Below are 21,760 nucleotides of genomic sequence, written 5' to 3' on the forward strand. Positions count from 1 at the left end.
CCATAAAAAAATTTAGTTTCTTTTTATTAGAGTTAATTTCACATAAATTCATAAACTGGATTATCTCTGTGCAAGGGCATAGTGGACATAGCCAATGCTTGGCAATTCAAGATGACTTTAGCTTTTTTTTGTAGATTGGGTACTTCGTTTTCTGCCTGATATGCAAATGAAAATAATGTCCACAACATTTTTTTTTTGGTAGATTAGATTAGCATATGTTCACTGATTTGATTAAAAGAAAGAAAAAAAAAAAAGAACTCTGAGAGTAACTCATAATGAAAGATAGAGTCCATTCTAGCTGACGGAGCTTAAAAGTGTAGGTAAATGGAGACAGTGTAATATATCTTATGTTTTCCTCTACAGCTGGTTTACGCAGGAGCTTTAGATTAAGTCGTAAAGAGAAGGAGAACAATCAGAATGAGGCAAAGCAAGCAGAGCAGGCAGACGCAGCAGAGTTTTTAACATACGAAGAAGTTACTAAGTATCAACAGCAGCCTGGTGAACAGCAGAGACTGGTTGTTTTGATTGGTAAGATACAGAATTTTTTTTGAAATTTGTAACACATCTTCCTGTTCCCTTTCTTACCCACACCCAACAAGGCTTACTTTGACTGGTTTTTAAAAAAGATGTTTCTTTTTTTGCTCAGCATTTGTTCTTTTCTTTTAATTGATAAACCTAAAAAAAAAAAAAAACTTTCCAAAGATTATGATGCAGGACCATTTGTAATTTCTCGGAATTATTTTCTACTGATGTTCAGTTCTCACTTAATGATGAGCATACTTATGCTGTAAGAACAGCAGATGAAAAAGTAGATATAAGATAGAATTACTCTCTGCAGTTTTAGTTCTGTGAGCTTAGCAACTTTGTGTTTAGCCCATTTCCCAAGATGCCTCAGAAATTAAGGGTGTCCCAGAAAATTAACTGCTAAGATTACCGATTTTCTGACATCGTGCCTGATACATGTTTGTCCAACAACTAGATTCAGTTTCCTCCTAATGATGTTTTTCAAATTGGAATGAGGCAGGCCATGAGGTCTCTCTGTATAGGTTTCTACTCCCGTATCATAAATTGTTTATGTGAAGTTTAATTTATTCATTCTGTTTACAGTATTCTGTCCCCACAGAAACCTGTCAGTCAATTCTGTTTTATTAGGTTGTTTGGGGGCCAAATTAAATGAGCTCAAGCAGAAGGTTGTCTCAGAGAATCCAAAGGAGTATGGCGTTGCAGTTCCACGTAAGTAAAATTTATTGACATTTGTGTATCACCATTTTATTCCACAAATTCTGTTTCGTAGTATAGTCCTTGCTACATCGGTGAACAGTTATTTGTTTGGGTTTCCACTGTTGATTATATGCATATTTCAGAAGTAGTTCAAATTATTTTCTTATTGTCACATACTGTGCTTGCCTCTTTAAAAAGTTGAGTAGATTAAATAACTTGACAAACATGCATCTAGTGTTTTATTAATGTAATTGATTTTTTTGCATTACATTTCCCAAAATGAACAGGTTGCATTTTGTCAGTATCCATAAAAAATGAGAAACTGAATATAGAAAAAAAATTTGACTGTAAGTTTCGGAGTAACCCGGTGTGAAAAAGAAATATCATAGGATTTAGACAAAATAATGCAGTTTTCATTATATTTATTTTGAAAGGGATTATTTGTCTTCAGAATATCATATTGGTTAAAGTGAAAAAAAAAAATCCAGGCAGCAATAAATCAAAACAAAATTTCTACAAGATTCTGAATTGTTTATTAGCATAGCTATTATCTTCTTACCTGCCAGTCACGGTGATGCAGAAATTAATGGTTCTGTTGTGTGGATTTGTAGCTAGTGTCATAATTATTGAATGTTTTGCTGGGTTACTTTCTAAAAAAATGATTAAAGTCATAAAAATCCATTGATATTTGTATCCTCCAACAAGCCACTTTTGCAATCCAAAAAAATAACACCAGGGCATTGTTGATATGTTATTTAAGACTTTTGACAAAAGGCTGTTAGGTAGAAGATCAGTCTATTGGCAGTAGAACTTCTATGGATAATTTCCAGTTGGATTTAAACAGGCACACAAACGAGCAGACATTTTTATGGGCAAGGATAGATTTGTATAACAATCACCAAAGCCTCAGGTACAGTGATAACAAATACTAAAAGAAATGACAACATCAAAGGTAAATGTGCTATAATTAGGTAAGTTTCTCAGGAATGTGGGAATACTTTTGAGGTTTCATTTATATCTTATGCTGGTTTGAATTTACTTCTGTGATTACTTTGGGGACAAATGTGACTGGATTTAAACGGGGAAAATATAGCTGTTTTCAAAGGCTGATTTTCTCCCATGTGTTGCTTCTAATCTCTTCTAGATACAACCAGGTCAAAGAAAAGTCATGAGAAAGAGGGAGTAGAATACAATTTTGTGTCTAAGCAATCATTTGAGACAGATGTGCAACAAAACAAGTGAGTTAATTCTAAAATACTCCATAATTGACTGCATTTCAAAAATATTGCTTGTTAAATTTTACATCATATGGATACCAAAATCAAACATAAAGTTGGACAAGTTRTATGAGGAGGATTCAATTTTCCTAATTAAACCTCTTTACTCAGCCAGGACTGTTAGTGCAAACTGAGAAATTTAGTAAGCAATTTAGAAACCACATAGGACTGATAGGAGGAGGAAAAGTTAGAATTCAGCCCTGCATAGCATAACTAGTATGATTTGTCAGAATTGAATCTAGCAAAAATAAGAGAGATTTATTTGGGCCAGCTTATTCTCAGTCTAATATTATGGGAAACATTAAAAAGTTTAATTCATAAGTCCAACTTAAGGTGCCTTGTGGACTGAATCCAGGGATATAAAGGACTTTCTGTAAAATCTAATGTGTTTTCTAAAAGTATGGATTTTTTCAATTGAATCTAGTCTTCCACAATCTGGAAGAATCAAACTCTATTTCCTTGCTAACTTTGTTCTACTCTCTGTGAAAAACATCCTCTTTCTTCTATTAGGTTTGGACATCAGTCAACTTAATTAATGCAGCTTCTTCCCCTATTTGTCAATAGTATTGATTACTTATTAGTGATAATATGAAGAAGACTGTTGTTACTAAGGAAGCAGAAAGAAAAAATTAATAATCAGAAAAAGAAACAGTTTCTTTCCTTGCTTTCCCCCTCCCCTCCTTCCTGTCCCCTGTGTTTGACTAGTGTGGCTTGGGGAAGTGTTGCAAGTTCAATTTTCTTTGTAGACTGTATTTAAGAATGTATTAACATTTTAGATTTGTGGAACATGGAGAATACAAAGAAAACCTGTATGGCACAAGTCTCGAGGCAATCCGGTCCGTGATAGCCAAAAAGAAGGTTTGTTTGGTGGATGTGGTACCTGAAGTAAGTTCTAATGTTTTGTAGCTTATTTTAAGGCAAGCAAATATTGCTTATGGGGCTCTCAGCCTAGATAACTAATATTGTTCACCATTTGTGGGTACTTACTCTGCCAAGAGCAATGATGCTGTCAGAACGTGTCTTCCTAATAGGTGGCCTCACTGCTGACTAAGCAGAATAGGACTCCCCAAAAAGCAATGCAGTGTACACAATTCCTAGATGCCTGAGAAGACACATTATCACTGAGGGGGTTATACATTGCTGTAGGAGAAATGTGCATAACCATCCTGGCCTGCTGAAGGCACAGAGGGAGTGTTTACAATATGGATGGGATTTCCATTCCTTTTTCTTCTTGGCACTTCAAAACTGTTTAATATTAGAGTTGTACCTAGTGCCAGTATGCTTGCTCTCACCTCCTCCATACTATAAATTTATCTTGAAATCTTTACTTGGATATGGTGAATGGGATACATAAAGACTTTTAATACTACCTAAAATGCATTACAGGTTTGCATTTTTGTGTGTTTGCCCTCTTATGAGGAGCAAACAGTAACTTGCCTAGCAAGGCACATTTTTATCCTTTCATCAGGCTCTTTGCCGTGTCTCTGATCCTAGGATTGCAATGCAAAGCAAGATGTGTTGCAGTTAGACCATGGTCCAGGAAGCTCATTTTACTCTTGTAAAATAGTCAGGAAACTGATACTAATCTTTCTTTTGAAGAGCAAAAGGTTACTGTGCTCAGATGTATTATATGGTACACAGGACTTCATGCTGGAGCGTTCACAAGTGAAACTGTTGAACCCAGCTTGTACACATCATGGCACATTCCATGCAGTGATTTACAAAGCAAGGCATGACAAAAAAAACCCATCTGTTCACAGGCAATGAAGCACCTGAGGACTCCTGAGTTTAAGCCTTATGTTATATTTGTGAAGCCTCTCATTCCAGAGAAGAAAAAGCATCCTCTAAAATCTCCTGTGTCAGAAGAACTCTCAACCCCCCTTGTAAGTATCATAACCTTAATCTCTATTCTTCAGATGTGAAAGAAGTACTTGGGATATTATTGCTATCATATGGAAGAGCTAATCTTACATGACAGTGAGGTAGTAAGGGTGGACCTCCAGCTTTTCAGTTGGAACTTCAGAATGAGATTATTGACTCCCCTTAAACTTAGCTGCATAAGTAACATGAGCTAGGCTGCACATCTTCCCTGTAGAGCTGTATGCATCACTCAAGGGCGCAGCAGAGGAAGCTGCTAATGAACTCAGATAAAGTAATAATCATTTTATTTTGTTGATAAGCAAAAAGCAGCTCCATCAAACAGCCAAGGCAGCCACCTGTTCCTGATGCCTGCATAGTGATACCCCTCCAGGTTTTTAAGCTGTGATGCAATAGATAATACAAAACTAGCATGTGCACATCCTCCAAGGACCAAAACTAAGCCAGATGGAATTTGGTGATGTGTAAATGTAAACTGAAATACTGAGAGTGCATAATGTCCTTATTTTGGGTAACTTAAAGTTTGAATTTATACGTACAAACCTTTGTTCTCCTATTAAGTTTTCACTTGAGTCCTTAAACGTTACTGAACTTGGGGACACTAGGTCCAACATTACTTTTCTACTTTTGAAGAGTATGATTTCCAGATGTTATGTTAGGTGACATCTGACTTCATAAAATGTGGTGTCATGATCATATTTCCCTTTTGGAATATTTTTCTACCTCCTAACTGCTTTTCTATTCTTCAAACAACCCACCAATTTCCCTCTGTAGCATACAGCTCATTAATCTTAATGGTAAGATCTTAACTACCCTTTCCCAGTGGTGGCAGCTTTTGTTTCATTTCTTTTCAAAGTAGTGATTTAGGGTGCTAGGATAATACTCAAAAATGCTAGTTAGTAATTAAAAAGATGTACTGCAAATTTAGTATTGTCTTCTCATGTGTCTTCATCCTGTCTTCAGCAGGATGAAGAACAGCAGGAAATTATTAATTCAGCAGCATTCATTGAAGAGCAGTATGGCCATTTAATTGACACTATACTGGTAAAAGAAGATCTCCAAAGTGCTTGCAATCAGCTGAAAACTGTGCTAGAGAAACTAAACAAGGATTCATTTTGGGTGCCAGTCAACTGGGTTAGGTCATAGACAGTTATTCATAGACAGTTATCGTCTGATTAAAGGAAGGACTGTATAACAATGTCTTGTAAATATGTGAATTATAAAAGGGAARCATGTCAAATTCACTTCAAAGCTGCCATTCTAACTAGAAAATAGCAAACAAAAACTGCATCAGAAGAACTAAACAAAGCAAATCAGAAGCAGGCACTGCCTTCCTGAATCAGAATTTTTAGTGATAGCTGTCATTCAAAGCTGAACACTCAGTCTAAAGAGATCAGTAGAAGATTGGAGCAATTTTTAGACTGTAAATGCTGCATTTTGCAAGGTAAAATTTCATAGGTCCCACCCTTTCAAAGCATTTAAGCAGTGCCTGAACATTAACAGGCTGGAATTCTCAGCCTTTGGCCAAATATTGTGTGGCTAGAGTTAAGGCTTCCCAAACTGGATACTTTTCAGGGACCAATCTGCCTACAAAACAAGCTACTTAAACTAGGTAGGAGGTATATCCTTTGGAGAGTGCTTACACCATCTCAACTGTTTAGAAATTCAGCTGGCTGACAGGTCAGCAAGACATGTTTCCCTTCACTCAGAATGATTAGTTGCAAATACTTTCCAATTAGGAACCAAACTAGGTCAGCTATGCGAGTTGTATATATTTTAGCAGCTCAGAGAGGGTTTTTTTTTTTTTTTGTTTCGTTTGTTTGCTTGTTTTTCAGTTTTTTCATTCCACATTTCCCAGCGCTTCTGGCTGTCTTGCACAAGTAGTCTGCTCATCCATAGCTTATAGCCACTTTCCCCGGTCTTTTTCTGCTGACACTGGCCAAACATTAAGCAACATGTGAACACACCTGTTAGACTATCAATCTCATAATAAACTGGAGACATTCTTTTGTCTACGTGAAAATTACTCTATATGATTAGAGATAGGCCTTCAAGAAGCTTCTTATCCACAAGGCACCTTTGGAAATGCCAGCTGATAGGATGCTACATGGACACCAACAAAGCAGCTCTAAAGAGGGCACTAAAATGAGGAGGCTGACGTACTATGTATCTGATCTACAGCACCAAATCTTCATCCTTCCAGCGGTTATGGATGCCTTTCTTTCAACTCTGGTGAAGGGTTCCAGAGTGTGTGGTACATCAAGTCCTGAAGCCACATCAATTTCTGAAGCAGAAATCTTAACAGTTACAGGATTTTGCTGATATTTCAGGAGACCTGAATATACAGGATTTTTTAGGTAGGTATAAATAAGAAAATGCAGAGATACAGTTCTAAAAGTACCTATGCTTTTAAATTCATTATCTGATAGATTTATGAGTATTGTACAGGTATATGTTAGATAAAACTAGTTGCTGTTTTCCTTTGCCTATGGAGTTGCAATCTTTCACACGTACTATGCCCTTCAACATCTTCTAATGCACCAGTACCATTCTTTGCATCTTAACAATACAGTGTAATTTCTGTTCTAGCACATTCAGCAAAACTAACAACGCTACGTATTTAAAAAAGCGTATTTGTTATATGCCAGTGTCATTAACTCTACACTAAGTCTTATCAGCCCCAAAAGTTGTGTAGGACAGTCACACGTATCTGTCTTCACCAAACAGCTCTACCCTGGCAACTTTCATATGTCTTCCTGACTATTGGTGTTGAGGTACCCATAGCACCTTTCACAAGCAGACAGATCTGCTCTGGCTTTTCAGAGCAGATGCACTGCAAGACCAGTGGCCTCTCAGCAAGCGTAAAAGGATTCTTTCAAATGCTGGTTGCCTATCTGCTCTGCTTTCACATCTCTCCTATCTTGGCCCAGCATAGCCATCAAAGGTAACGTGGCTTATAAAAGAGACTCACTGGCCAAATGAATTTTGTGACAGATGTTCATAGGATAAAGGTACAATTGGGAATAATACTTTAAAAACTGCTTCAAGTTAAGGCTACTTATTTGAAATGTTCTTATGAAAATATCCAAGAGACAGAGATGCCTTTGTATAAGTTGATTGATATTGTCATAGATATCTATTACAGATTACAAACAGCTTTTTACAGTCTGCAAGACACAAGCATTTGTAGGAGATATAGATAAAATACTATCTAAGGGTCAGAATTCACTCAAAGCAAGCTTACTATCCAATCAGTTAAAAAAAAATTCCAAAGGATTAGCAATAAATAAATAGTTTGTGTGTTTTATGATCTGATGTAGTCTAATAAGAGAACGATTGAGCAATGCAAATGAAGTATACAGGTATAACTGAAGTTACAGTAACTGAAAACTTAAGATGTTGACATGTAATATTGCTGTTAAAACTGAACTGGAATAGTACAGGTTAAATAATATTCTAAATTGTGTGCAGGCAGCAAATTGTGTATGGATGTACATTCACCTTGGTATTAAGTTGTGGCACTGTCAGAAATGTTTGTCTTGTTTCTAGATGCAGCATTTTTCCTAAGTTCAAAGAAAAGAATGGTGAGAGGATAGGAAGGTAAATGCTGAAGTTTATGATGAGCTAAGATGAGCATTACTTGTAGGGAAGAAAAAAAACCCACACATTCAATGCTCCTATTTATTCTAAAACCCTAGCAAAAGACTATGCAGCAGATAGCTAACATTACCGGAACAAGACTCTGACAAGATTTTGAGTACCTGCTGTGTTAGCCATGGTTGGTGTATTCTCCTGCAATTAAAGGGAGAAAAAAAAAGTGAGAAGAGAAAGGAAAACAGAATGCAAATGTTCTCCTAATTCAAAGCCCTGCTTTGTGAGTAGTCTCAAGAGCGCTACGTCATAGTACTTAAGCAAACTGAACCTCTTCTCCCTTACCCCTTTCCCTCCCTTGCTCACACTTACAGATGTAAGTAGTTTTCCCTRTTTCTGTCTGTGACTGGTAGTGTCTAAGGATGAATCTTAGTTACACTGTCTGAAATTTTTCATGCAGTCTTCTGTCTATATACTGACCATATCTGAAATTGTTTCCTTTTGAAATGTAAGGTGTGTACAGTACAGCCAAGGAGCATTTCAGTCAGTGAGGCCAARCATACATTCAGATGATCTTGAAAAATGATTTTCTCCAGCCAAAGTTGCAATAGAATTAAGATGATAACCTTGCATATGTCTGATATGTACGGATTAGATCCCTGATATCTCAAACAGCTTATATGACCTGTGCATTGCTTTATAAAATTAAACTTTCTGAGGTAAAACAGCATACTTAATTCTCTTGTGAGGCAATGAGGTATCGTGTCGTATTCCGTATGAAGTGCCTGGTGTTCTGCCATAAAAAAGAAAAAATTGCCATGGATTTTGTCTTTAATGGTAATTAGGCATTACAAGAAAACTATTATGACTCTAATTAATAGAAGTACATTGTCTAATTTTCATCCTTTTTTTTGCCTTCTCTTGCGTATCCTCTTCTTTTTGTATGCCAATGATTGATTAGTGTTCTTAGTCAAATTTCCAGTAGATTACTTACTCAGTTCAGCAGTCAGTCGTTATGCAGTGCCAAGTTGGCCATAGGCTTTAGGAATTTCAGTTTCTGAGACTGTGAGCTACAGTGTCTTCATCCTAATTGTCAGAGATTCCAAGTCCCAGAATACTAGCAGAATGAGTTAGTAGTATAGTGCTATCTTTACCCTTTAAATAAGATTGTGCCTGCCTAAAACTTGTCACCAAGCTAATGTGATTAGKCTATGGCCATCAACTGTGATCAGAGTTAACTATTTTTTTTTTCCTAAGCTTACTTGGAGCATGATATGGCTTACAGAACAAGCATGGCCATGGTCACTGCCACAGAGCAACCAGAGGAAGTAATGTTTAAAAGTATCCCAACCTACTGCACAGGTTCATGGCATTCTGAAATGCTGTTATGGTAGTTAGGGGAAATGAACAAATCCTGGACTCCATTGGAATCATTTAAACTTCACAGGACAGAAGTGTGAGGAACTGAAGGCATTTGATCATCAGGGTTCACATCAGCTTCTTCAGCTAAGGTCAAATAAAGCCACTGACAGTCCAGAAAAAAAAAAAAAAAAAAAAAAAAATCCAGTAATTGAATCATCCAAAATAGGCTCAGAAATTAAGTTTAAAATAAAAAAACCCCTAAGTTATAGTTACTGTGTAAAAATCAGTAGCATGTCTTCAGCATTTTTGCTTCTGAGATGCTGTGCTTGTTCTTGCAAGAGTAAAGCTGTAACTTAAAACTGAAGAGTGAGTGAGAGGAGTTTAGTTCTATTTACAGGAAAGTTATCTTTTCAGAATAGAAAACTAGCATACACTTTCAGAGAAGCCTGAATGAGAAAWACAAGGCTATTCATTAACATGAACTGTATGCTGTTCTTCTGCCTCCTGCCTGAAAATGTGCCCTGGATTATCATATTGATACAGATTATTGATACATAATATTTTAATTCTTAGGTATCATGACTTTTTATAACAATTAAAGATTAACTGTGTGGGTTTTCTTCCACTGAAACCAGGTTAGTTTTCATCTAGAATGGGACATGAAATATTTAAGTTAAAATAAGGCTCATCTTCAGCTGCTTTTTAAAACAAGTTATCCAAGACGCATCACATTTTAGGTATTAAAAATGCAGTAAAATACTAGTTTGTTTAACTTCTTCAGATAAGATAGAAAAACTCATTGCAGAAAACCTGAGGAAGAATGTGGGAAATATGGTACGCAGCTCTAAAGATGCTTTGCCTTAAAGTTGTCATTGCTAATTGAGCAGRACCCAGTGTAAATTGTCTCACAGGAAAAAAGATTACAAATACTAAAATCTGTGAGCTGCTCATATGCTTAATTAGCAAGCTGAAGAAGCATAATAAGAAACCTGCCTAGATTTCAGTGGCTTCACAAACTTTCAGTAATATTTGAATAAAGTTATTATTGAAATTAGGTTCTATTTCTGTAAAGTGAAAGCAAGTCTCTCCTTTTGATGATCTTTTTATAAACAGACAAAACCTTGCATTTATTATCTGCTGTAACTGAAATTAATATTTTTGCTTATGCATCTGAGTAGGCAACATGAAAATTAAGGTTTGAATGTAATAGAAGAGCACATTTTTCTTTCTATTAAAATATTGGCAATATTTATTGAGAATATCAGAATAAAATTCAACTTCAGCAAGGCAACCGTTATCACTAAGACGACCTATACTTTTTATAAATAGGCAGCCCTTCAACCCAGACTGCTAGCATAATTTTGTTCTAGAGAATGCTCCCTTTTCTAATTACCTAAATTTTCTGATTATTTTCTGATTTATTAAGGTGCAATTTCTTTCTAGTTCAGTAATAGAGATAGCTAAGTAGCTGCTGTTTTCAGAACATCTCCATAGTATTAAACTCTTCCCATACATTTTGCTTGGTTTGAAGAGAAAAAGGAATAATATACTAAACAAAAATTAATGTACATGCCTGCCAACCAGTCTCGGACTTCTTATGATTGTAAGTTGGCTTACGGTCAACAAGCCTCTTCAGAATACCTTGGTTTTCCACTGTGATTTTCACTATTTCCCTGTTCTGCTTGTCTCTATTTGAGCTAAAAACAAAAAGAATGAAAATAATTTTTCTTCAGGAGAAAAATCAATTTTCAGTACTTTCTTGTTAATGCAATGACATTTGTAAGGCATATACACAAGTGCAACAAACTTACTCCTCCCCTCCTAGCAACACCCCCCCATACCCAAAACAGTGCTTTTCAGCGAATCTTGCAGAGGTTGGCTTTGGTCAACATTTCTGTAAGAATAGGATAACGACTGAATTTTTTATTGGGGCTCATTGTCATACCCTGTCCCTGCACAGTTCTCTCTTAATGCAGACTTAAATCTGCATAATTTCAGTTACTGTATTACAGCATTCAAAACTGCAGGCATCTCCAAATAGGTAAAGTAATCTCACTTACAAAGATCTAAAAGAATAGCTCTATGTGGCAAGAAAGCAGCAACAGAACAGTTGCTAGGAACAGGCAAATGAAGACAACGATAATACTTTACTATTTAGAATATGTACCGTATGTGCAGATTCCTTCAGTGCAAGTATATGTCCACGTACACAGATAGAAAGCAGAAACAGCCTCACTGATTTGCCCTAGATGGCTGTTGTAGAAATGTATTGAGTGTGCACATGGGAAGGAACTGCAATGATGATGTTTGGCTGCAATCCATGCATTCAGTTTGGAAAAGCTAGGAAAAGTGAGGCTGGCAGAAAAAGAGAAGGAAAGCTAGTGAAATCCCTACCAAGGAATGGTACTGTGTCTGGATAGTACAGGAATATGGGAAACATGAATTTGTGAAAAATGACAGTGGCAGGAGGAAGCTTGTGAAGAAGAGTGCAACACAAAAGCATCTTAGCAGAGGCATTTTGTGGTTCACTGAGTGTGCGTTGCATGGAGGTATGTGTGTGTGAGATGGACAGACAGACGAAACGGTCACCTTTTGTACAAAGAACAGACTAAGGGCACAACTCTGTAGGATCCTGTGGCGCACAGGGCTACAGAGAGCTTGAGGATGAAAATGCAATTGGATTTCAAAATAACAGCAGAGTAGACACGCTCACTTAAAAGGGATTTAACTCTTGAGCAGATGGAGTAGGAAGGTACTACCAACTGATAAGTGGTAATTTAGCTTCCCTGTTATAAATAACTCCATTTCAAGCAAAAATATTTCATCTTCTCCAGGGGCTCTTCTGGGAGTATAATTTTTGGGGCAGTGCAGCCTTGAAGAACAATTAAGAGGGGAAATTAAAGGCTGGCAGCTGTAGTTCTGCTTTTTGTAAGCTGTGAGTGAGTCCCTCCTCTAAAATTGCACAGTACCCTTCCTACGTAGATGCACACACGCACAAGTACTGCAGCACTGCATGTTCCTGGAACAAATGGTAGCACCAGCTACCTCTTCCGAAAGTGCTCATTCCAGCAGTCCACTTTCCCTGTCCCTCGGTGTATCTCAGCTAGCCTCTCCAAGAGCTTCTTATTATCTCTTTCAATTTGGCCAATTCGCTTTTGATGCTCCTGTGCCAGAGAGAACAATTTTGTAATGTGCTTTGTATTTTTCCTCATGAAAATCTGTACAGGGCTGGCCCTCACAGCTGCATTGCTGCCCATATTCACTGCCTATGTATATTTATACAAAAATTTTTAAAATCCCATTACTTCCACTCTCAACCGTATCCAAAATCATTATGTTCTTATTTTATCACTGTTTTGTTTTTCTTCTCCCACTGCTCTCCATTTATCTAGGTACATAAACAAACTAAAGATACAACAGCAGGATTGCATTCAAAAAAAAAAAAAAAAAAACTTTCTGTCTTTAGCCTTTCTTGTTCATTTTCTGATTCTCAAAGGTTCAAGAAAGCTCCCCCCACACACACACACACACTACATTTACTTGAAAACACTCCTGCTACTTGTGGCATATTATTAGGGGCAAGGGTGGGAGAGTACCGCACAGTTAAAAGTTATCGAATACCTGAATCTTGCTCAAGTTAAAATGTTGGTGCGTCTGTGCATGCAGAGGCTTAGTATCCACACGAGATCTTGCTTAAAGAAAAAAAAAGGGGGGGGGGGAACCTTATGTGGAAAAGGTCGTATGAAGTTATTGAGCCCCACATCCCTTCACCCAGCTTTTCCTTTGTCAGCATCCCCCACATACCATGAAACAGCTTTTGCTGAGGAAAAGCACTACAGGTCTGCATTGCTTCCTGGATGCAGTGGAAACAGAAACAATGTTTCAGGCATGCAGTGACAGTAAGGTGAGTACTTACTTCAACACTACAGAAGAGGATCCTACTTTTCAGTAACATTTTGTTATTTACATGCCAACCAAGTCATACTATGCCTAAACTGACCATAAGTGAACTGCAGTGTGGTTTAAGGGTTTTCTGTCCACAAAAGCACAGGCCTGAACCAAAATCTTCCCTTCACCTCCTGTATCAGTTTTGGCTCATACTTCATCAAGAAGTCAAATTCATTTGAAAATGTACAGCATTCCACAAGTCTGCTTACTGACATTAATTAGCATATGGTCCTCATCTAATTGTGAGGAGGATTTGTATTTCCCAGCAGGATGTCTACAAATGTTTCATTATGATTTCAGCTCCTCTTTTTCTACTTTTGTTTAATTTACAAATATGCTCATCTAGTAGTTTTTCAGTAAAAGAAACGTGAGCTTGATGTTTAAAAAACCTCTGTTAACTGAAATGTAGGAGTGATATAATTAAAAAAACATAAATTCAAACTTGTGAGGTAAATAGCAGCACACAGCTCGCAACTGGCAACTATGATAGGATAGAATATCTATTGCACACAGCCCATCTTTGCCTTTCTAACCTCCACTGTTAAGGAAGATGAGCCCTATTATAAATCTGACTGCCAAGATCACTGAAAGTTACCACAGATACCACCGCTATGACATCAGAAGGCCACAGAGAAAGTCCTGTGAGCATGAACAGACTGCTCTGGCAAAATTAGACCATCAGAAGGTACCTTTTCCATTGCATAAAAGTATCCTTCAACATGAACAGAAATGCTCAGTTTCACATTCTATTTTGTAAATCTGGAACTCTAAAAGTGTTTCTTGTAGTTACTAACAGGAATGATTGTGAATGTATTACATTACTACTTTCAGACCTGGCCGTGTTCAGAACTGAATGAAAGACCCATTGACTTAGCTTGTTTCCCCTCAGAAATCATTATGTTCATCACTAGAAACAAAACAAATCCATAAACTAATTTTTGGTTTTTTTTTTCCACAAATACAATCAGAGGGAGCATCCATTTAGTAGAGGTGCATTCACAGCAAACTGAACACAATATGAAGGAAAATGATGTTCCTTTTAAAGGGGCAGCCAACTGTTCAATATTCAAAAAATAAGCCACTCTTAAAAATGAGGCCATACTGCCCTCCTAAGGCAGGGAACTACCTGCTGCAGTAAAGACCAGTTTTGCCCACATTAAACAGACAACAGAACATGCAGTCGTCTTTTCAGTCTCCTCCTTATCCGCAGCAGACGCACAGAGAGATCACTGCCTTAGTGACAATATCAGTGCAGAAGTCACATATGTCATGAGAACAAAGTACAAGCAAAGAGCAGAGAATGCACCAAGACCATGGTCCAAATTACCAGCTTACCAGCTTCCAAATTTGACTTCCTAGTTTTATTTACCTGGAATCCAGCCTCCAGCCTGGAGACCAGGCTATTTTTCACATTTATACCTGGAGACTCCAGACAATCTTGTATTATGACATGCTTACATTTTGCATATGAATGCTCAGTAGCTTAAAACTCCATACCCTCTGTGAGCTGTATGCAGTGTGCCTATCCAGCTGTTGCAGGTCATACCAGCAGAAACTACTTTCTTGTTTATTCTCTGATAAGCTATGTGAGTAAATATTACTCCAAAGGGACACTTTATATACTGAATCCAAGATGGAGTGTAAGGAGAGTCTTTCTGTAGACTGTAGGTAGATAAGTTTCCATGGCAGCTGCTAAAGAACACACTTCTCTGATGAAAGCAGATCCAAAAAGAACACATTTATGGAAAACAAGCCAGAATACCTCCAAAATGAGGTAAGAGTTTATACTCTTGTTTTAGACTTTCTGTTTTGTGGCAGCATTCACGACAAGCCACTGGTGTTATTCAGAAAAGCACTCCTAATACTAGTTTAAATTATTTTAATAGCTATGAATCATCAGCAAGTCATAACAAAGAAATTAGTCTATGCCCTGTAATGACAGAGTGTCTTTGCATCTGTTCCTTGTTTATAAGCACTTGAGTTTGTTTTTAAACGTTGTTCCCAAAATTCAGATATTTTTATAGTATTACAAGCAGCCAATCAGAAGTCTTCTAGAAGCATTATTGCCAAGATCTCACTCTAGGATAGCATTTTCCATGACTCAAAGTCTATTTTCAAGAAAAGGCAGAGTTTAGTGGGAAAAAAAGGAAAGAGACACAGCTAGTTATCAAAACTTCATAATCAAATAGGCAATTAAGAATCTCTTGTGGAAAAATCTTCCATCACCAGTTTGCTTTATTTAACCCTGGTTTTAGTCTTGCAATTGCTGAATGAGGGCAGGAACGTGAGTTTGGAGAGCTCTGTTAATGGCAGCAAGGACCCACACTGTAAACTGTCCTAAAGCGATTACTCCAAATCATCAACAATCCTCAGTAGAGTTATTTAAGAGGAGCAAGGGATAAATCTACATCCTTCACTGGCAAGTCTGTTTTTTCCCCTGCAGAATGTAAGAATAATAGGTTTATTCACTAGAACTCTGAAATTATGTAGTAACTGTCTCTGGGGACAAATAGCAATTTTCACTGCTTAAAAGCATCCGAAATGGGGAAACAGAATCATTGCTCACAATTCCTGACAATTACATTCACAAAAACTTGGCTGCCTAGGAGCCTCCCATGCCATTCTGGGAAAGAGAAACTTTTCAATAAAGTTCCAGAGTGGAACATGGCCTTATTCTGTGCTAAGGTGGGAATTTCAGAACAAGCGTATGTTAAACGTCAAACAGCAAAAGCATTAACTCTCACTATAAATCATAGTGCTTTCTTGGAAAAAATTTGATAGTTACCAGAAAATCATTATACTGATATCTGAAGATACCAGTTGTGCACAAGGGAAGGATAAACTGCATTTTGTTAGTGAATGAAAAATGTATTGTTGATGAATGTTTTTGACAAATTGTGTAGATCCAAAACCAAAACTGTGTTTCAGCCTTGAATCTGTTGGTATGTTTTTAGAAGTCCATGCCATTCAGACAGAACAGGCAACTGTAGGTTTAAGCAAGTGGACAGTATGCACCACATAACATTTTCTCCTGTTGTGTTGAAGACTCCATCAGCTGTACTCGCTTCTCTGCGCTTTTATCCCAAAGACCAGGTGTCTGCAGAATCTTTATGACAAGCTCCTCAAAGGCATGTTGGACTCCATCCTGTGTCTTGGCACTAGTTTCTACAGAGAGGAGAGGAACGAAAAGTCTATGTTTTGTTTTACTTGCAGAGAGTATTCCTCTTCGTAACAAGCCATTTTGGGAAACAGATGGAAGATACTGTAACATATAAACAATTATACCTCATTTCCTTTCTCCCTTAGAGGCCCATCTAAGTTAATTGCAATAATTAACAAACACTTCCCATCAGTCTGAAGTATCTCCTTTTTCCATCTAGAAAAATTCTACTGTCCCCTTTTCTCTCTAGAGTAGTAAATAAATTTTTCTCAGGTTGTGATAACAAATTTACAAGATAATTACTCCACAAATAAGTCAGAAAACAAAGAATGTAGAATATATGTGTTCATTCCAGTTCCTTCTCCAAATCTCATCAAGAGGCTTCACTTAGAGGTGACTCTTATTTTTAACACGTTTTTTTCTATCTCTGTTGGCTTTGTCTTCACATTGTACATTTTATCATTGTACGTATCATTATGTATACATATTTTTTTTTTAAATGTAGCTGCAACAGAAACCCAGGAGGGAAAAAGATTACCCAAAGTCCTCACTGATATCAATCAGGAGGAAGATTCTATTCCTCAGTGCTCTGAATTAAAAAAGCCCTAGCAAGACTCATAATGTCAAAAAAAAAAAAAAAAAAATCCATGCCTATACAGTACATGCAATAAATCTCACTTTCAGAAAAAAAGTATTCCCAATTGCAGTCAGTGCACAGTATATTTGAAAAAAAATTAAGATCTGTGTCCATGCATATGGAACTGATGTAGCAACAGGAATCCAAAGGAGGAAGGAGGAAGGAGGAAGGAGGAAGGAGGAAGGAGGAAGGAGGAAGGAGGAAGGAGGAAGAAATGCAATTACTTCATGCTCAGAAATACCAAAATAAATATATAAATATACACATTTTTGGCAAACAGTAACATACCTATGAAAAGCAGTGAGCGTTTCCTAGCAAACTGAAGTCCTTCTCTTCTGTCTACTTCACGATCAGGCTGCAAGGATGAATGAAGAACATCACTAAAATAAGCTATACTTGCCAGTTGGAAACTCCCTGGAAAAGCAGCACTGCAAACCTGAAGTTTTGCAGGGGGAAGTGGGGGAGGGAGGAGAGGGTGGGGAAAAAAAGAAAAAAAATAAATAAGAAGAAAAATCTATCAAACCATGTGGTAGTCAGTCACTGACAGGATATTTCCTTTGTGCACTATAGTCAGTTGTTGGTGTTGGAACCAGTGGAGAGAATCAAAGTGAACAGTAGCAACACTGAAGCACCAGGAATGCGCTGCTGCCTTCTAAACCAACTGGAGGGGAGCAAGGTGCATGCCAAGAAGGAGGCTGCCATAGTCAGATGGCTCAAGATGTACATTAAAGATGTCTGAGAAGTGACAGATTTGAAAAAGGACAGAAAAGGAAAATACTACCAAAATCTCAAGACAAAAGTAGTACTAATTACTTGATATATATGTGCTGCAGGTAAACACCAATTCAGCTGGTTTGGGACAGCCATGCTGGAAGCCTCTTGTAGTCAACCAAGAATGAAATACATCTCACCATAAACAGGCATATCGAATGCTTCAAGCCATCCCAGAAACACTCAGAGAACAATGTATTTAGCATCCATACAGACACACACTAATAGCCATCTTAAGGCAAGAGCAGAAATCTTCTCCCCCTTCCCCTATCTGTTGAAAAAGATAAAAGTTATGCTGTTGCACTGCAGTTAACTTCACTGGCATTTCTCATCAGCAGCTTAGACAGAACATTTTGCTACCTTATTTTAAGACAATTTCTTTCTCATTAATTGCATCTTTCTAGGATAGTTTTTATGAAATTCTTAACAAGATCTGCTTCTAAAGTGAGGTAGTAAATGAAAAAGATGAAAATGCTCCACCTGGCTTCCTCAGTTACAGAACATATCATCTCCCTATATAACAGATGTGTAACTTCCAGAGCTTATCTCACGTTTATACTCTGTCATCACTGAGTATTCAGTGGAAGCATGTAAGATAATGCATTTCCAAACTGACCTTATCAGTTTTATTGCCAACTAACATCTTCACAATGTTGCTTCTGGTGGTGTACATTTCCAGCTCATTCAGCCAGCTCTCTAGTCCTGTGAAAGTGTCTTTTCTTGTAACATCATACACTGGTGACAAAAGAAAAGCAGCTTAACAGCTGTGAAGTCTTGATCAACATTTACTTCATTATGGCAGAACTTAGTTCCTACTACTTTAAGTATTGCCTCAAATGAAAAGCAGTATTAGGGAACAATAGATAGTTGCATCAACTATATGGTCTTTCCAGAGTTGGAATACATCAGCTGCACTCACATGAAGTCATTAGGGATTACAGAACATGAGCACCTGTGATGGGAAAACCAACTTAACAGCTGAGATCTTATCTGTACCACTAGATATGGATAGGGCCACAAAGTGTTTTGAAACTACTCATTTAATCAATCTCATTTAATCAATCTCATTTAAAGCATAAATACATGTATGCACTACTGTTAAAAAACAGGGATTCCTAATATCAGTAAAAAGTGACTTTTTGTCACTAGTAACTTCATAACTGCATTCACATAATCACTAAGGTTAAATAAAGCTACCGGCTGCATCATGGTCAGAAAGAATACTTTGTCCAGCAGATTATTTRGCCTTTACCATGCCCTGAGAATAAGAATCTCCCCCCCCCTTTTTTTTTTTGGACTGATTGATGCTATTGCACAGAATGGGACTAGCCATCCATTATTTGTGCTACAAACCTGATGTTTCATAGGAACTGCATCAATATTGTTTCTGAAAAGTAAAAATGGGGCGGCGAGGGGGGGGGGGGAACAAATCTGAAGATCAGTTTGGCTTACTACCAGAATCTTGCCAAAGTAATTAGAATAAAGCCGATAATTCTTCTATTCAATGGTTTGCAGTGTGACATCCACATATTTTTAAATTTAAAATACTTTGAAGACACACTATGTCCTGCCAATAAATTCTGTACAATTAATGCTTGAGCTAATGATGAAGAAGCGTTGTAAAAAACATAGTAGTTGTTCCTCTGATTTTCTCAATCTCTTTTGAGAGAAGATTTATATTTACTTAGTAATAAAGACTTCATGTTTTTTGTAACCATGTTTCTCTTCTATATACCTCCTACCTAAAACAACCCCTTGAGCTCCTCGGTAATAACTGGGAGTCAGTGTTCTAAAGCGCTCTTGTCCTGCTGTGTCCTACAGAGGAAAAACCAAAGACATTTAGAACAAAAAAGGTATTTTAAATTACATGACATAAGCTAAAAAACCAACATTTTTCTCATTAGTAAGGACTTGTAAAAGCATAAGACAGAGTGAGGGAAGCAGCCACAAAACATTAGCAGCAGCACAACAGAAAATGGATAAAAGGGGCAGAAAAGCATCTAGAGAACTTCATTAGAAGATAAAGCAATAAAGCAATAAGCACAGACTTCTGTACCAGGAGTAAGAAACCAAAGTCAAAGGGACTCAGGAAAAAAAAAAAAAAAAAAAAAAAAAAAAAAAAAAAAAAAAAAAAAAAAAAAAAAAAAAAAAAAAAAAAAACACCACCTCTTGCTGAAAGCCAGGCAGCTGCATTTAGTGAGTTAGCAGTCAGACAAACCGAAAAAGGTGAGGAATCAGGGTTTTCCCAATGACAGACACTGCAAGAAAGGAGAGATACAGTGGTTCTAAAATCTACCATTACTCATCCACAGCAGGAAAAGAGACTCTAGTTAGTAAGAAGTATTTCAAGGCTGCTGAGATGCCAAGAAGATGAGAAATTTAAAATCAGTAATTTTGTTCAATTATTACTGCAATGTCATATTCACTCTCATGAAGCTTCCAAATAGCTCCTAGAGTACAATGTGAAATTCAAAATCCCCCAGATTGAACAAGAAAGAGACAAAGGCATTACGCGAAGATCATTTTTACAAAACCACCTCTCTTTATTTAAATACAGGCACAGATTACAATAGATAGACTAACAGCTATGTTATCATTTATTCCCTCTATCTTTGTTTAAAAAAATAGAATTGGAAATACACATATTTAATTCATGTCATTCTTACTAAACAGATTGTACTCTTAGGTACACACAGACATACTAGAATAATAAGTAGAAGCCTCTCTTTCACCTTGACGCTCTGTATATGCATTTAAGTTTTTATTTCACATAGTGCAATTATATTAGTTTTTTAAATCCTAATTAGCACTATCTCCTGAAGCTGTTAGAGACAACAGCAGAAGTGCCTTTTCCAGCTATTCAACTTGTGCAGGTTCTGGTCTTGCTTTTGATTTCATAGCAAGGAGACACACCCTGTATGATTATTAGACCAAAAATTTGTTCATTACTCTTTGCAGAGCTTCTGCTTTGCATGCAGTTTGTTCAGAATACAAGCAATATGTATGTTAACTACAGCAACTGTGACTTTATCATCCTTGCTCTGCATTCTGTACTCATTGTCAGATGAGAAACAAGAAAATAATACAAGTTTTGGCATTTATGTTGCTTGCATTAATTAATTGCATTAATATCAGCCTAAGACACATTTGTGCATTCTTTCTAATAATCTAATTACTGACTTCAAAATACTGTGTTCTTTCTCATATACCGAGGGCCACATGCATAAAAACTCTTCCTTCTGAGGTTCAGTCTCTTTCCTTTCATTTGGGAGAATTAAAGGAATTTTCCTAGTCCCAGTCCTCCCCCAAACTCTCTCTACAGAACTAAACCTACCCATATTGCAAGCTGTACTGTGTGGCCATCTACCACCATTTTCTTCACTTTAAAATCAACACCTATGACACGAGAAGAAGGGAAGAAGTATCACAACGAGCACACCAAGGGATTGCCTTGACATCCGCCGATCCCCTCACTGCTCGCCTGCCCGCCGCTCCCCTCACGGCCTGCTCTTGCCAAGCACTGGACCGACCCCGGCTCCCCGCTCCGCTGCTCTCTCGCCTACGGGACCCAAGCAAGAGCAAGCCGAAGCCCCCAGTTCGGGACCGCGCGGCTGCACTTACCGATAGTGGGCTTCTGGCACGGCTCAAAGGCGCCCTCGGTGAACCTCAGTAGGAGGCTGTGGGAGAAGATAGCAGCCCTCAGCCTGGTGCGCAGCGCGCCCCGCCCGCGCCGCCCGCGCCGCCGCACCTGGACTTCCCCACAGCGCTGTCCCCGATCAGGAGCAGTTTCAGGGTGAGGGTCGCTGCGTCCATGCCCCGCCGGGCCCGGGGCCGAGTCTGCCCAGCCCGCAGCCGAAGGACACCCCGTAGCCCCCAGCAGCGCGACGAAACTGTCGCAGCCAGTCGGCCGCCGCC

At 37.8% G+C, this 21,760-nt stretch overlaps 3 protein-coding genes across 8 annotated transcripts in view; 1 reads left to right on the plus strand and 2 right to left on the minus strand.

The window, feature by feature from the left end:
* MPP3 (MAGUK p55 scaffold protein 3) overlaps positions 1-8,752 on the plus strand; it is a 26,315-nt gene extending 17,563 nt beyond the window's left edge. For 4 of the 6 annotated variants that reach the window (XM_085314726.1, XM_085314730.1, XM_085314728.1 and 1 more), the window contains 6 exons: positions 364-528; positions 1,153-1,233; positions 2,366-2,459; positions 3,275-3,383; positions 4,259-4,381; positions 5,340-8,752. In XM_085314726.1, coding sequence (XP_085170852.1) covers positions 364-528; positions 1,153-1,233; positions 2,366-2,459; positions 3,275-3,383; positions 4,259-4,381; positions 5,340-5,522 — 755 coding nt within the window. In that variant the 3' untranslated portion in view covers positions 5,523-8,752. The remainder of the gene's footprint in view (positions 1-363; positions 529-1,152; positions 1,234-2,365; positions 2,460-3,274; positions 3,384-4,258; positions 4,382-5,339) is intronic. The other 2 variants (XM_085314727.1, XM_085314731.1) reach the window with 1 other exon arrangement.
* A 1,794-nt stretch (positions 8,753-10,546) lies between these two features.
* On the minus strand, positions 10,547-13,675 carry CFAP97D1 (CFAP97 domain containing 1). Its single transcript, XM_085314736.1, has 4 exons — positions 13,134-13,675; positions 12,951-13,021; positions 12,375-12,493; positions 10,547-11,026 (listed from the first exon to the last, which is right to left on the minus strand). The coding sequence occupies exons 1-4, from the start codon at positions 13,282-13,284 to the stop codon at positions 10,879-10,881; spliced, it is 489 nt and encodes a 162-aa protein (XP_085170862.1). The 5' UTR covers positions 13,285-13,675; the 3' UTR covers positions 10,547-10,878.
* A 1,320-nt stretch (positions 13,676-14,995) lies between these two features.
* Positions 14,996-21,743, minus strand: LOC146590329 (ras-related protein Rab-18-B-like). Its single transcript, XM_085314735.1, has 7 exons — positions 21,594-21,743; positions 21,467-21,522; positions 21,180-21,241; positions 19,588-19,660; positions 18,462-18,580; positions 17,363-17,429; positions 14,996-16,442 (listed from the first exon to the last, which is right to left on the minus strand). Exons 1-7 carry the CDS (start codon positions 21,656-21,658, stop codon positions 16,270-16,272), a joined length of 615 nt encoding a protein of 204 aa, XP_085170861.1. The 5' UTR covers positions 21,659-21,743; the 3' UTR covers positions 14,996-16,269.
* Positions 21,744-21,760: the final 17 nt, after the last annotated feature.

Source organism: Rhea americana, unplaced genomic scaffold (assembly GCF_003343005.1).
Source record: "Rhea americana isolate MKP2758 unplaced genomic scaffold, rheAme1 scaffold_410, whole genome shotgun sequence".
Lineage (NCBI taxonomy): Eukaryota > Metazoa > Chordata > Aves > Rheiformes > Rheidae > Rhea > Rhea americana.